Source organism: Medicago sativa, chromosome 2, assembly GCF_051527215.1.
Source record: "Medicago sativa cultivar Bolivia chromosome 2, Bolivia_mono, whole genome shotgun sequence".
Taxonomy (NCBI): domain Eukaryota; kingdom Viridiplantae; phylum Streptophyta; class Magnoliopsida; order Fabales; family Fabaceae; genus Medicago; species Medicago sativa.
This window is the reverse complement of record NC_140750.1, coordinates 77,691,733-77,704,514: the sequence shown is the minus strand read 5'-3', so window position 1 is coordinate 77,704,514 and position 12,782 is coordinate 77,691,733. Positions and strand designations below refer to the sequence as shown.

At 31.0% G+C, this 12,782-nt stretch overlaps 1 protein-coding gene across 1 annotated transcript; it reads left to right on the top strand.

Annotated features, from left to right (window-relative positions):
* The first annotated feature begins 628 nt into the window (after positions 1-628).
* LOC146951001 (transcription factor MYB46-like) lies at positions 629-2,900 on the top strand. The gene is made up of 2 exons (XM_085746971.1): positions 629-1,056; positions 1,877-2,900. The coding sequence occupies exons 1-2, from the start codon at positions 767-769 to the stop codon at positions 2,556-2,558; spliced, it is 972 nt and encodes a 323-aa protein (XP_085603097.1). The 5' UTR covers positions 629-766; the 3' UTR covers positions 2,559-2,900.
* Positions 2,901-12,782: the final 9,882 nt, after the last annotated feature.

The window sequence follows — 12,782 nt, the reverse complement described above, 5'->3', positions numbered from 1 at the left end:
AATGTTGAATCATTTATATAAATTAATTAAATTTGTGGCAGTATATATGGACTGGAAAGGTCCAAATATCTTCTTTTGTCCCTTGATTTTTAGGGATGAGAATGCGTGCACAATATAATACTATTGATTAAAATGGACATATTTGAGTCTGTTTTACTTTTCCCCCTTTTTTTTTTTTTTGGTGATAAAACTTAAGCATGTTGATCTTATGTTAAAAATATTAAACATAAAAGTGTGTGCCGTCCTAGCTTTTATTCATTAACCCTTGTATTTGTTGTACTTCTATATATCTTCAACTACACGTGTTGAGAGATTATGTGAAGTGGAAGCAAAAAACTTAGCTTGGTTATAAAACAAACTGTTATATACGTTTGATAAATATAAATATTTTGTGTCACACTATATATGGTCTATGATAAATTCATGTATGTTATGATAACCTTGTGAGTGAAGAAAAATAATAAGAAAAAGTAAAAAGACAAGGCCATGGAGTCAAAGACAAGACGACCACCAATATGTCTCAATTAATGTTTATGTCTCTCTCCAAACCGTTTCTTACTACCAACTCTTTTTTCTCACTCTTTCCTATATTGTAAGCAAACACCATAACCATCACAATCATCATCATGTTCATTATTAATTTATTTCCTCCTTATGAAGCTTCTTTCTAATCTTTCTCTCTATACCTAGCACTATAAAAAAACCATGTCTCATGTGTTCATATCAAATTAACCAATTTGGGAAGAAAATAACATAGATTAATACAATGAGAAAGCCAGAGATTTGTAGTACTAAAAACAACATCAACAACATTAATAAGAAGAAGCTTAGAAAAGGGTTATGGTCACCAGAAGAAGATGAGAAACTTATGAACTATATGGTAAGGAATGGACAAGGATGTTGGAGTGATGTGGCAAGAAATGCTGGATTGGAAAGGTGTGGCAAAAGTTGTAGGCTAAGATGGATCAATTACTTGAGGCCTGATCTTAAAAGAGGTGCTTTCTCAACACAAGAAGAGGAACTCATCATCCATTTCCATTCTCTACTTGGAAACAGGTTCATCAATATTCTTCTCCACTTAATCATCCATCTTAAACAATAAATTCAATTTATGCATCATTGATTAACATTAGGGTGGCATTGTGATTTTGTTAAATTATATTGGCACACTGTGACACTACCAAATTCACCATAATTCATATATGTTGAAAAACTTATAATATTATAATAACACAGCACTTGCTCTTGCAAGCAGCAATTTATATCATAATATTTATATCATAATGCTTTTAAATTTTTGTATTTCTGCATAGATGTTTAGTTTTAATTAATGACTAAAAGAGAAGAGTGAATTCTAAAATCAGTACTGTTCCAGAATATGTTTGCATGTTATCATGCATGTGTGTATGTGTGTGTGTATGAAAGAATTAATGCAAGTTTTCTAAGATAATGAGACACCTTAAGTTCAAATATTTTTAATAATGAAAACAGGATATTCCATGAGACACTCACGCACTATTATCCATTTAAGTCATACAATAATCAATATTATTGTTTTTTTTTAAGTAAATAATCAATACTTACATTTATATTTTTATATACATCACCTTTTTATATAGAATAAATGAAACACATTTTTCATTAATTACATTTTTTCCTCAAACAAATGAGGTTAACTATATATATATATCGATGAATATGTATATTAATTAATAGAATAGAATTCGAGTTAAAGACACTCCATATCTGAAGATTTTTTATTAGCTTCCATGCAAAGTATTCTTTTGTTATGTTTATATATAAACTTATTTCAAATTAATTAACTTCTACTATAATATGCATTGACCTGACATTTGAATACATTTGATTTTTGAAGATGGTCTCAAATAGCAGCACGATTGCCAGGGAGAACCGACAATGAAATAAAAAACTTTTGGAATTCAACTATAAAGAAAAGACTTAAGAACTTGTCTTCAACCACAACAACCTCAACCTCCCCAAATCCAAGTGATGAGTCCTCACCCGAACCTAACAAAGATTTGAATATACAAGGGTCCTATATTTCTACACAACATGCAAATTACAACAACTACATGAGTATGCCTATGTTCACTTCATCATCATCTCAATCACCATCAATATTGCAAAACACAATTTTCAATACCATGAATATTGACACATTGCCTATGCTGGATCATAGTGGATACTTCAACAATACAGTTACTACAATGCCATGCTTTTCGTCACAAAATCATGAGGTTGACATTAAAGGTTCTTATTTAGAAAACGGTGTGTTTGGGAGTGTAAATATTGGAGTAGAAGGGGATATGGAGAACAAGTGCAACACAGAAACTAACCATTCTGATTATTATTTTGATGACATAAAGATAAACAATATGCTTAGTAACTGCAATATTATTGAAAGCAATAATAATAATAATAATAAAATTGAAAGTAGGGGTGAGGTAGTGGAGAATTTATTTCAAGAACAATTCAACTTGGGAGAGTGGGATTTTGAGGAGTTGATGAAAGATGTTTCCTCCTTTTTATTTTCTTGATTTTCCATTATGATCCGATAATATTTGTTTGTGATCCTAAGGGTATATACCATTTTTCCCCTCAATTTCTTCTAATTGGGGTCCCATTTATTAGTCAGGATTTATGAACCTTAATTGGTATACTTGGTGGTTTCATTACAACCGACTTGTAATATATATGTACCTTTGTTTTTATACGAAAGGAGTATACAAGTTTACAAATTAACAATAAACAGGTAGGTCTGAAATAAAAGTCAAACATATACATGATCGTGTAAGTAGTCTTGCAAGTTAATTTTTGTACAACATTAATCTTCCTTCATAGCTTGGAAAAGGATATCATGAATAGATTAATTGTTCATACATTGTTTTTCTTGTTCATACATATACACACACATATATCAGTTCAATAGATTGAATCCTGAGATTCATAAACAAAGTATATATGCACATACTTTGAATCTTCTATATATAGTGGTTTCAAAGTCATTTGATCCAAATTTAGACATATTATATTATTTGGACACACATATTTAAAAAAAGTTGGAAAGAGAAAAGAATTAAATAATATATATTTATAAGGTGAGTGAGTGTGCGCGAGCGTGCGCTCGTGCGCACTTGTCTGTGTATATATACTTGTCTGTGTGTATATATTAATAAATCTATTGCGTTTGAAATTAAAAATATATACTCCCTCCGTTCAAAATTATAAGCAAAAAAAAAAAAATCACACTTATTAAGAAAACTAAAACATAGTAAGAATTTGGAGCATAGTTTTTTGGGAGCTTCTATGAAGAAGTCAGGCAATTGACTTCTTCGGTGCAGTCGTTTGAATGGACCAATCAGATTTCAAGTGATGACACGTCAGATATCTGCAATCATGTTACAGTGTAGGCGGTCTACATTACCGTAAATAAAAGGAAAACTTTATTTCATTATCTTAATGGTTAGATTTACTTGGTCTCTATGTTATTGTATACCATCTACACATGATTTTTCTACCAATACAAATTCTCTCTCCTCTTCATTGATCTTTATTTATTTATATATATTCTTCCTCTTCCAGATTTTTATTAAATCAACATCTTCATCTTTCCTTCATCATCTTCATCATATATTCATCTTTCCTTCATCATCTTCATCAACTTATTCATCATCTTCATGAGAAGAAAAAAAACCCAGAAAATTTAAAAAAATGAAATAACATAATTTTAAAAAAATACATTACAATTAATTACATTTCCATAAAAACACCCCCAATTTCAATTCCTCATTATTTACATCATATAAGAATTCAGTCTTATCCAGAAACTACAACTTGGTGCATTTAAGCCAAATTTGAGAAGTTAATTAACAAAAAATAGTCCAGTCTTATCCAGGGAACTACAATTCTTAGTTCCTATTAAGGTCCTAGTCAATTGGATGAATCCAAGTTAATTGGCTTAAATCTTACTAAGAATTGTAACTTCTCAAATTTGTGGTTATCAAATTCTTATCGTGTTGAATATTACTAAGAATTTGTAACTTCCTAAATTTAAACTTTTTATTATATGTTGAATCAAAACCCATATGAAATTACTCTGAAATTTGTAACTTCGGTGAGAAAAAAAAATTGATAGTTTTTTTTGCAAGGACCTTAAAAAAATCATCAGCGATTGGCTTATGGATTAGCAAAAGAAGTATGTGCTTTCTTCTTGAATTTCAATTCCGATCAGAACAACATAAAAATCGTTGAATTTCATTGTGTATAAAGGGAGATCCGTTTGGAACGAAACGCGGGTCGAAATAACCCGTTTTATAGTTATGGGCGAAGAAGATGAATATAAAAAAAATATATATATATCAGCATGAACCTTCAACCTCTAGCACTCAGTTAAGTGAAAACATTACCAACTACACCAAATAATCATCGCTAAAAACCAGTGGCGTATCCAGGACCCTGGGTTAGGGGGTGCAAATTTTTTAACTTTATTAATATTAAAATTATAAATTATAAAATTTAATATATATATATATATATATATATATATATATATATATATATATATATATCTGTGTGTGTGTGTGTGTGTGTGTGTGTGTGTGAGTTACGAAATTATGATCTAGTAATTTTTCTTAGGATTTAATTAATTGCGCCGATAATGTAACATGATTTTATACGCATGTTTCTAATGATGTGTTGGTGTATCATTTACTGTAGTTAAAAACACATGAATTGTCATATTTATTAATTGACGTAGAAACACATCATTAGATGCACATGTAGAATAATTTTACAGTTAGTGCATAGAAATTATACTTGTTTTCTTCCAAAATTTTACAGTGTTTGGGTCACTGTTTAAAGACGCGTTTTTATGAAAATACATTGAAATTTTGGAGTGTTTGATTTTTTTATGAAATAATTTTTAAATTTAGGATTTTAAAAACAATGCAAGACACAATAACCTTCCAAGTTTCATACTCATGTTTTGCCGTTTTTGGCTTTTATGGGCAGCATTAAAAGAAAAAAAGTCCACGTATGAAAAAATTAACACTAATTAACAGCATTAAAAAAAGATAAACATCGCTAGTACTATTTGCAAGCACACCAATCACTCAAAACGTGAATTCCTCAACGCGTCAGTCTGGCTCACTCATTGGTGTGAGGTGCAAAACATTAATTTCAGGGTGTGCAAATAGCAATAAAGGTAAGAATATTGGTGCAAATAGCAAAAATCCAGGGTGTGCAGCAGCACACCCTCAAGTATAGCTGAATCCGCCCCTGCTAAAAACCACTCAATTATTTTTATTTATTATTAATGCTCAATTTATGTACTAATTAATAATACCGATTAATGCTGCTTGAACATTTGTAGAAAAATCAGAAAAAAATCAGAAATAAAATATGAAAAATAGGAGACAAGACATCATGAGACAAGACAAATCGAACCACGTACATTTAAATGAATAGTTGGAAATTTAACCATTACAGAAACGTTTATTCTTTGTTATAAATTTAAATATGTTACATTTTAATTTTATAAGAGGAAAGAACACATTTTTTTCCTTTTAAAAAGAGCAGATTATTGTACCAACAAAAAAGAGCACGTTATTGTTAAATATAATATTTACACGGTAAAATTAAATATATTAAATTAACTTTAATTAATAGGAGGAGGCCAAAAACTAAATTTTCATAAAGGTATTTTTTGATGGGTCATAACGACCCGGTTAAAACCCATGTGACCCAAAACAAAACAAAAAAACATAACTTTAAGCCATTTTATCATCAAAAACTCATTTTAAACACATGATCATGAACAAAAATAACATTTGTTTTTTGAGATTTTAAGCAATGTTTTGCAACTTTAAGCACTCAAACTGAAATAAATAAATTTCACAATAAAAATATTGGATCGAAATGGAAAGAAAGTATACGAGAATAATACTTTAATTTCATGATAACTTCTTTTTGGAGTTCTATGTTAACGCAAAAAACTTGGTTTCTGATGGGATAGTTCGTTAGATCGACAATTTTTTTAATTGTTTATATTAAAATTAATTTTAAGTCGATCTAACGAACTATCCCATCAGAAACCAAGTTTTTTGCGAAGGATAAGCAGCACTGATAATTATAGCGAAGGATTCACGATGGCACTTGATTGGCTACTTATCACCACTACTTGGGTGATTTTCACAAATTCAGGGATTTAGTCAACAATAGGTGATATGCAGTTTACCTGATAGCCTTTTTTTTTTTGCCTGATGTGCTACTGTGGAAGTTTCCCTGATAGCTTACAAATACACGCTCGTAATATTTCCCGAAAAATAATTCAGGATATATAATAGCATTGCTCTTCAGTGCTGCTATTTATCACGACCCTTTTCATCCCGAGAGCTTCCCAACAATAATTCCAGCCAATGAAATCAGGTTCTGCACGGAAAACAAGGAGTGAATTGTGTGATGTGAGTCACTGCTTTTTGTTATATAGCCATCGGGACATATTCTTGAAACAAAAATTCGGGATACAAAGCATTTTCCTTATTTTCGCTACATATACCATTTTCCTTAAATAAAACCCATTCGAGCATGCATTGGATTATGTTGGATTTTTGGGTCATGCGAAAAAAAAAACATTTTCTTCAATAAATTCTAAAACATTGTGATTCAATAAACATACATGTAATATTTGGACATTCAAAAAATTACATTCAACCAAAATCACAAATAAAAAATCATAGATCGACGTGTATCTTCGAACACCCTAAATGTAAATCGTAAATATCGATCTTCTATATTTGAAATCATGTTTTTATCATTTAAAATTTTCAGGAACATTAATAAAAATAACAGATACAATTCATGTTTTTATCATTTAAAATTTTCAGAAACATTAATAAAAATAACAGATACAATTTTTAGTACACTTTCTTTCTTTTTTTGATAAATCTTAGTGCACTTTCGCATACTACAAAATTTATATTTTTTCATACATACCAATGGTAGTGCAGTGACCAGATCACACACAACATCGTGTTTCTAAACAAGAATTCTCAATTAATATATATATATGTATGTATGTATGCGCCAGTTCCCATTTGAGGGCGGTGTGAAACGGAGGATGGAATGGCAGGACTGCAGTCAGGCGGCGGAGGATGGAACTTGCTTTACTTTACGGACAGCTGGGTGGCGGAGGACGCCGTTTCTATAAAAATTGATCCACAGATGAGCAAGTAGCTGTGACTAGAGAGTATGATGATCAATTTTTTAAAATTTTGGATGGTTCGTCGTATTTGTCGGTTTCATAGTTACTCGCCTTGCTGTTCAAAGAAACAAGCCAGCCACGTGATGAGCTTTCTCTTTGGTGGATTAGATGAAGCATATTTTTCAGTGGAGAGAGAAACGATGGATGTGTGGTGTGGGTGATAAATTACTCTATAGGACATGCATTTAATAACAATTGAAAAATAGAGATGGGGCATTTTCTGTCCAAAGTAAATATGTGTAGGATGCTAATGTACACCTTCTAAAATTAAAGTGTGTGTATATTAGCATTCCCCATATATATATATATATATAAAGATAGATATAGTACCTTAGGAACTCCACGGTAAACATCAGAACCATTTGGATGATTGATTATAATGAGAGACTTTGGGTTATCTGAATTATTTGCAATGTCATCATACATGAAAACAATGATGTTTACATCTTCAAAGCCACCTCTTCTTAATATTTGATAGGCATGGCAGATATCTGCTTGGTGCCTATAATTATAATAAGAATTTTGCTCTCCACCCAGCATATTTTGCTCGCACCCTGCAGTCATGCCAAATTTACCCTTGCGCAAGTTAACTCACGCTGCGCAAGTTAACTCACGCAGGTGTTAACACATGCGTGAGTTAACTCACGCAAGTACAAAACTGGATATATGTTTTTTGCTGTGCGTTTTAATGGTTTTTGAACAATGAATTACTTGCTGATTTTGTTTTTCACTTTATTGTGTAAATGTCTTTTATAAACCATCCGAGAAAAGGTTTGAGGCGGTGTTATACTATATTTATGGGTCAACTAGCAAATCCACTTAAAAATCTTACACATTTCATGAATGAGAATGCAGCACGCGTTACTGGACAATAAGAAAGAAAACAAGTCATGTTTTTTTATAGGAAAATGTTAACTAGTGCCCCCGGGGCACTGGTTAAGGAAACCAAATATAGCATAAGTACCTTGGAACTTGTGTAGTCAAAGTTTAAAAAGTGTAAATAATGATGTTTTCAATGCAAATATTTCCTTTTTTGTTTCCTTAACTAGTGCCCCGGGGGCACTGGTTAACAAGACCCTTTTTTATATAGGGGAATTAGTCACTTTAGTCCCTGAATCGGAAGGGATTCGTCACTTTAGTCCCTGAATGCAGATAAATTGCAAAATAGTCCCTGAATGGAGACTTTGTTAGTCAATTTAGTCCCTGAATGCAGACTTCGTTAGTCAATTTAGTCCCTGAATGTAGACTCCGTTAGTCACTTTAGTCCCTGAAATTGACCATGCAGGGACTGTTTTGCAATTTCTCTTCATTCAGGGACTAAAGTGACTAATCATCTCCTATTCAGGGACTAAAGTGACTAATTTCCCTTGTATATAATTGTTGCAGCACATTCATAGACAAAATAAGGAAGAAAACCTGCGTGAGTTAACTTGCGCAGCGTGAGTTAACTTGCGCAAGGGTAAATTTGGCATGGCTGCAGGGTGCGAGCAAAATGTGCTGGGTGGAGAGCAAAATTCTTATAATAATCATTTGTTCCAGCAATAAGCAAAGCCCATTTATTCCCTTCCAAGGTTGTCACAGTCACACACATCATCCACATTGAAGCTAGCAATGCAATGTGGTATTTTCTGTTTTTAATTCAGTTTGACCGGTTCAAGGTCATGAACTCTCCTTTTGAAACCAACCACGGCAACAAAAAGAGGAATGATATTTTGACATCCAATTTTAAACAACTTTTTAGGGACAACCTTTTTCCTTCATTCTTATTGGACAATAACAATAGAGAGAGAAAAAGGAAGAGAGAGAGAGAGAATAAAGGTATAATGAGAGTAGGAAAAAGAGTTGTCACAAAAGTTGTTGAAAATTGGTTGTCAAAATATCATTCCTCCAACAAAAATATGTATCCCATGTATGGTTCTTCATGTGATTTGGCATCCTTTGATTTTAAGGAGGATCTCCAACTACAAGGAGGAGGAGGAATGGATGCACTTTACAAACAACCAGATGTTTCAATATGGAATTACCAAAAAAGGATAAGTGCAAACTTGTCTGCCATTGGCTTTTTTTAGTGTCATTAAAAAGTGTGGGAGTGTGTTATTAAAATAAGGTGCGACAGCGCACACGAGCATGCGCTCGTGCACGCTTATTTGTGTATGTATATTAATAAATATATGGGTAATGTTAACTTGTGCCCTTAGGGCACATGTTAAGCAACCTAAATAGAGCAATTTTGCATTGGAAAACACAATATAACAATTTTTAAGAACTTGAATGCACGTCTTTTGATATGTATATTTCTATAATGAGTATCTTAACATGTGCCTTGAGGGCACAAGTTAACATTAACCTAAATATATTGCATTTGGAATTAAAAAATATATATAAATCTAATTAACAATATCTCTCGAAAAAAGAACAACTTAATGTGTTATACTCCCTCCGTTTCTAAATAATAGTCGTTTAAGGTTTGTGCACGATTATTAAGGAAATGATTAATTGTGTTGATTTCAAAGGTAAAATTAGTTTCATTTACTAAAATACCCTTATTAATTGTAGTTAGTGGAGTAGTTAAGTTAGATAAAATTTAATAAATAAGGGTATAATAATGGAAAAAGATAATAAATGATGCATTGATATTTTAAAGTGACAATTATTTTGAGAAAAATAAAAAAGGTTAAAGTGACAATTATTTAGAGACGGAGGGAGTACTAATCAATAGTGCATTCAGAACCATGGTTTGCGTAGTAAATGAAAACAATATCATTTGGGAGTTAAATCCTATCCATTTATGTTTCTCTCAATTTCTTCAATTTGGATAGATAAAGACACAAAAAAGTTTTAAAAAGGTACTACCTCCGTTCCTTTTTAATTGTCATTTTTTGACATTTTACACAAACCAAGACAATCAATAAATGTTACTACTTTTGATACAATTGTTTTACTTTTACTATAATGACCTTATTAATTTAATATTTCAATTCATATGTTTCTTTCTCCGCAATAAATATCTAAGGGTAATATTGGTAAAACAACATTTAATGTTGCATTGAACTTTGAAAATGACAGTTAAATAGGAACAAATTTTTTATGTAAAAGCAACAATTAAATAGGAGTATAAAATAATTAATGATGGTGGGACTCACTTAGTGGTACGACCCAACATATATTTTTTGTGTCTATCTCTCTCCAAATTGCAAACTTCATTTACTTTGTCAAATGGAGAGGATCTTAACCCATCATTTGGTCCACTTTTAAGCACCACCTTATCACTACTTCTTGTGACATCACTTTTATTTCTCATTCAACGTCGTCATCAATAAACACAAACTCAAACAAATTTATCTATTAGTTTCATCTTCCTCTCATTGGTCTTTCTCTACATATTTATGACTTCATTATCAAATTCATCAAACCCAGAAAAATCTAAACCAAAAAAAAAAAAAACATGCGATATCGATCTACCCTCAATTTATACTCCTTCATCGAGCTGTGTTCTTTTAACAAAAAGGAGAGAAAGAATTAAAAAAAAACATAAGAAAATAAGAGTTCAATGGAGAAAGAATTGATGAGTAGTAATGAGAAAGAATTAAAAGAGGAAATCCAGTAATATTTGTGATCCTATACGGCTATACCATTTTCCCCCTCAATTTCTCCTAATTGGAGTCCCATTTCTTAGTCAAACCTTCAGAATTTATGAACCTTATTTGGTATACTTGATGGTTTCATAGTAGTTTAAACCCCCTAAGTATCAGGAAATTGTGATTTTGGCCCCCTAACAAAATAAAATATAATTCAACTCCCTAAGTACTGTCCCCTTTGCAGTTTTGTCCCCTCGGGACAATTTTGATCAAGTCAATGCTGACGTAGATTAATAATTGACCAAAAATAAAACCTAGTATACATAGTCTGCTGCTCCACCACAAGTTACATATTTTACAACTACTTCATGTGAAGACATTCCCCATCACCAAAGCGTAACATTTTCTCTCTCTAAACACAAATTCAAAATCGATTCTAAATTCATTATCATTGAACTCAAGCATTTTCAATTGCTCACTCAAATTCTCTCTCTAACACAGACATTCACCATCGATGCCACGTGTGTATTTTTTTTAATATTTTATTTTTTTAATTAAAAAACTAAAAAAATAAATATTTTTTTAATAATTAAAAAAAATTACACACATGACGTCCACATCAGCATTGACTTGGTCAAAATTGGCCCGAGGGGACAATACTTAGGGGTTGAATTGTATTTTATTTTGTTAGGGGGCCAAAATCGCAACTTTCTGATACTTAGGGGGTCAAAATTGTTATTTAGCCATTAAATAATATATATTTATAAGGTGAGAGAGTGCGCGGGAGCGTGCGCTTGTCTGTGTATAAATATTAATAAATCTATTGCGTTTGGAATTAAAAAATATATAAATCTAAGAACAATAAATCTCAAAAAAACAACAACTTAATGTGTTACTAATCAATATTGCCTTCAGAACCATGATTTGTGAAATAAATAAAAACAATATTATTTGGCCCACTCTTAAGCACCACCTCATCACTACTTCTATCGCATCACTTTTTTTTTTTTGCCTCTAAGCACACCAAAAAAGTTTTCTACAATTACGTCACCTCTCATAAAATTATAAATAAGTTTTATAAAATCCTCAATTTTATTAGAAATATCATCTGTTCATACATTGTTTTTTTTGTTCAACCTTTGTTAGGGGATATATAGTACATACACACATATATCAATTTAATAGATTAAATCCTCAGATGCATAAAAAAGTATATATGTACATAATTTGAATCTTCTATATATAGTGGTTTCAAAGTCATTTAATCCAAATTTAGACATATTATTTGAACACATGCATATTTAAAAAAGGTGGAAAGAAAAAGAATTAAATATTATATATTTATAACATATTTAAATGATATATTTTTGCTGTGCACCCAAATTATTATAACCATCCAAGCATTTTTAAAATATTAAATGTATGTATAGTTCGATATCATGGTTTAGATCCAACAGCACAATTGTGAGCTGCTACGGATGATTGCATTTATCGACTCCTTTTGATAGAAACATTCACTATAGTAACAAAAATACATTCCGTACGAAGGTCATGGAATAGCAATAACAAGCCTATTTACTTTCATGACTAACTTAATCTTGAGTATATTTTTTTTTTTAAGGATATATCTATCTACATCCTTCGGTTACTATTATAAACAAAAATTTAAATTTTAGATTCATTCAATTAATAATATATATAGTCTTTATTATAGATTGCATACATCATTCAATGAATGAATCTAAAATATTATTAATTTTTGCTTATAATAATGATCAGGATGTACGTAAACTTCTCTAAAAAAATCTATCTACGTATACTTGGAGGGATGACTAATTTAATCATTAAAGTTAATTAGTCCACTCTGTACTCATTGGTCGGATTAGTTTGTGTTAATTTTGTTGAGGTTTCATCATATTATT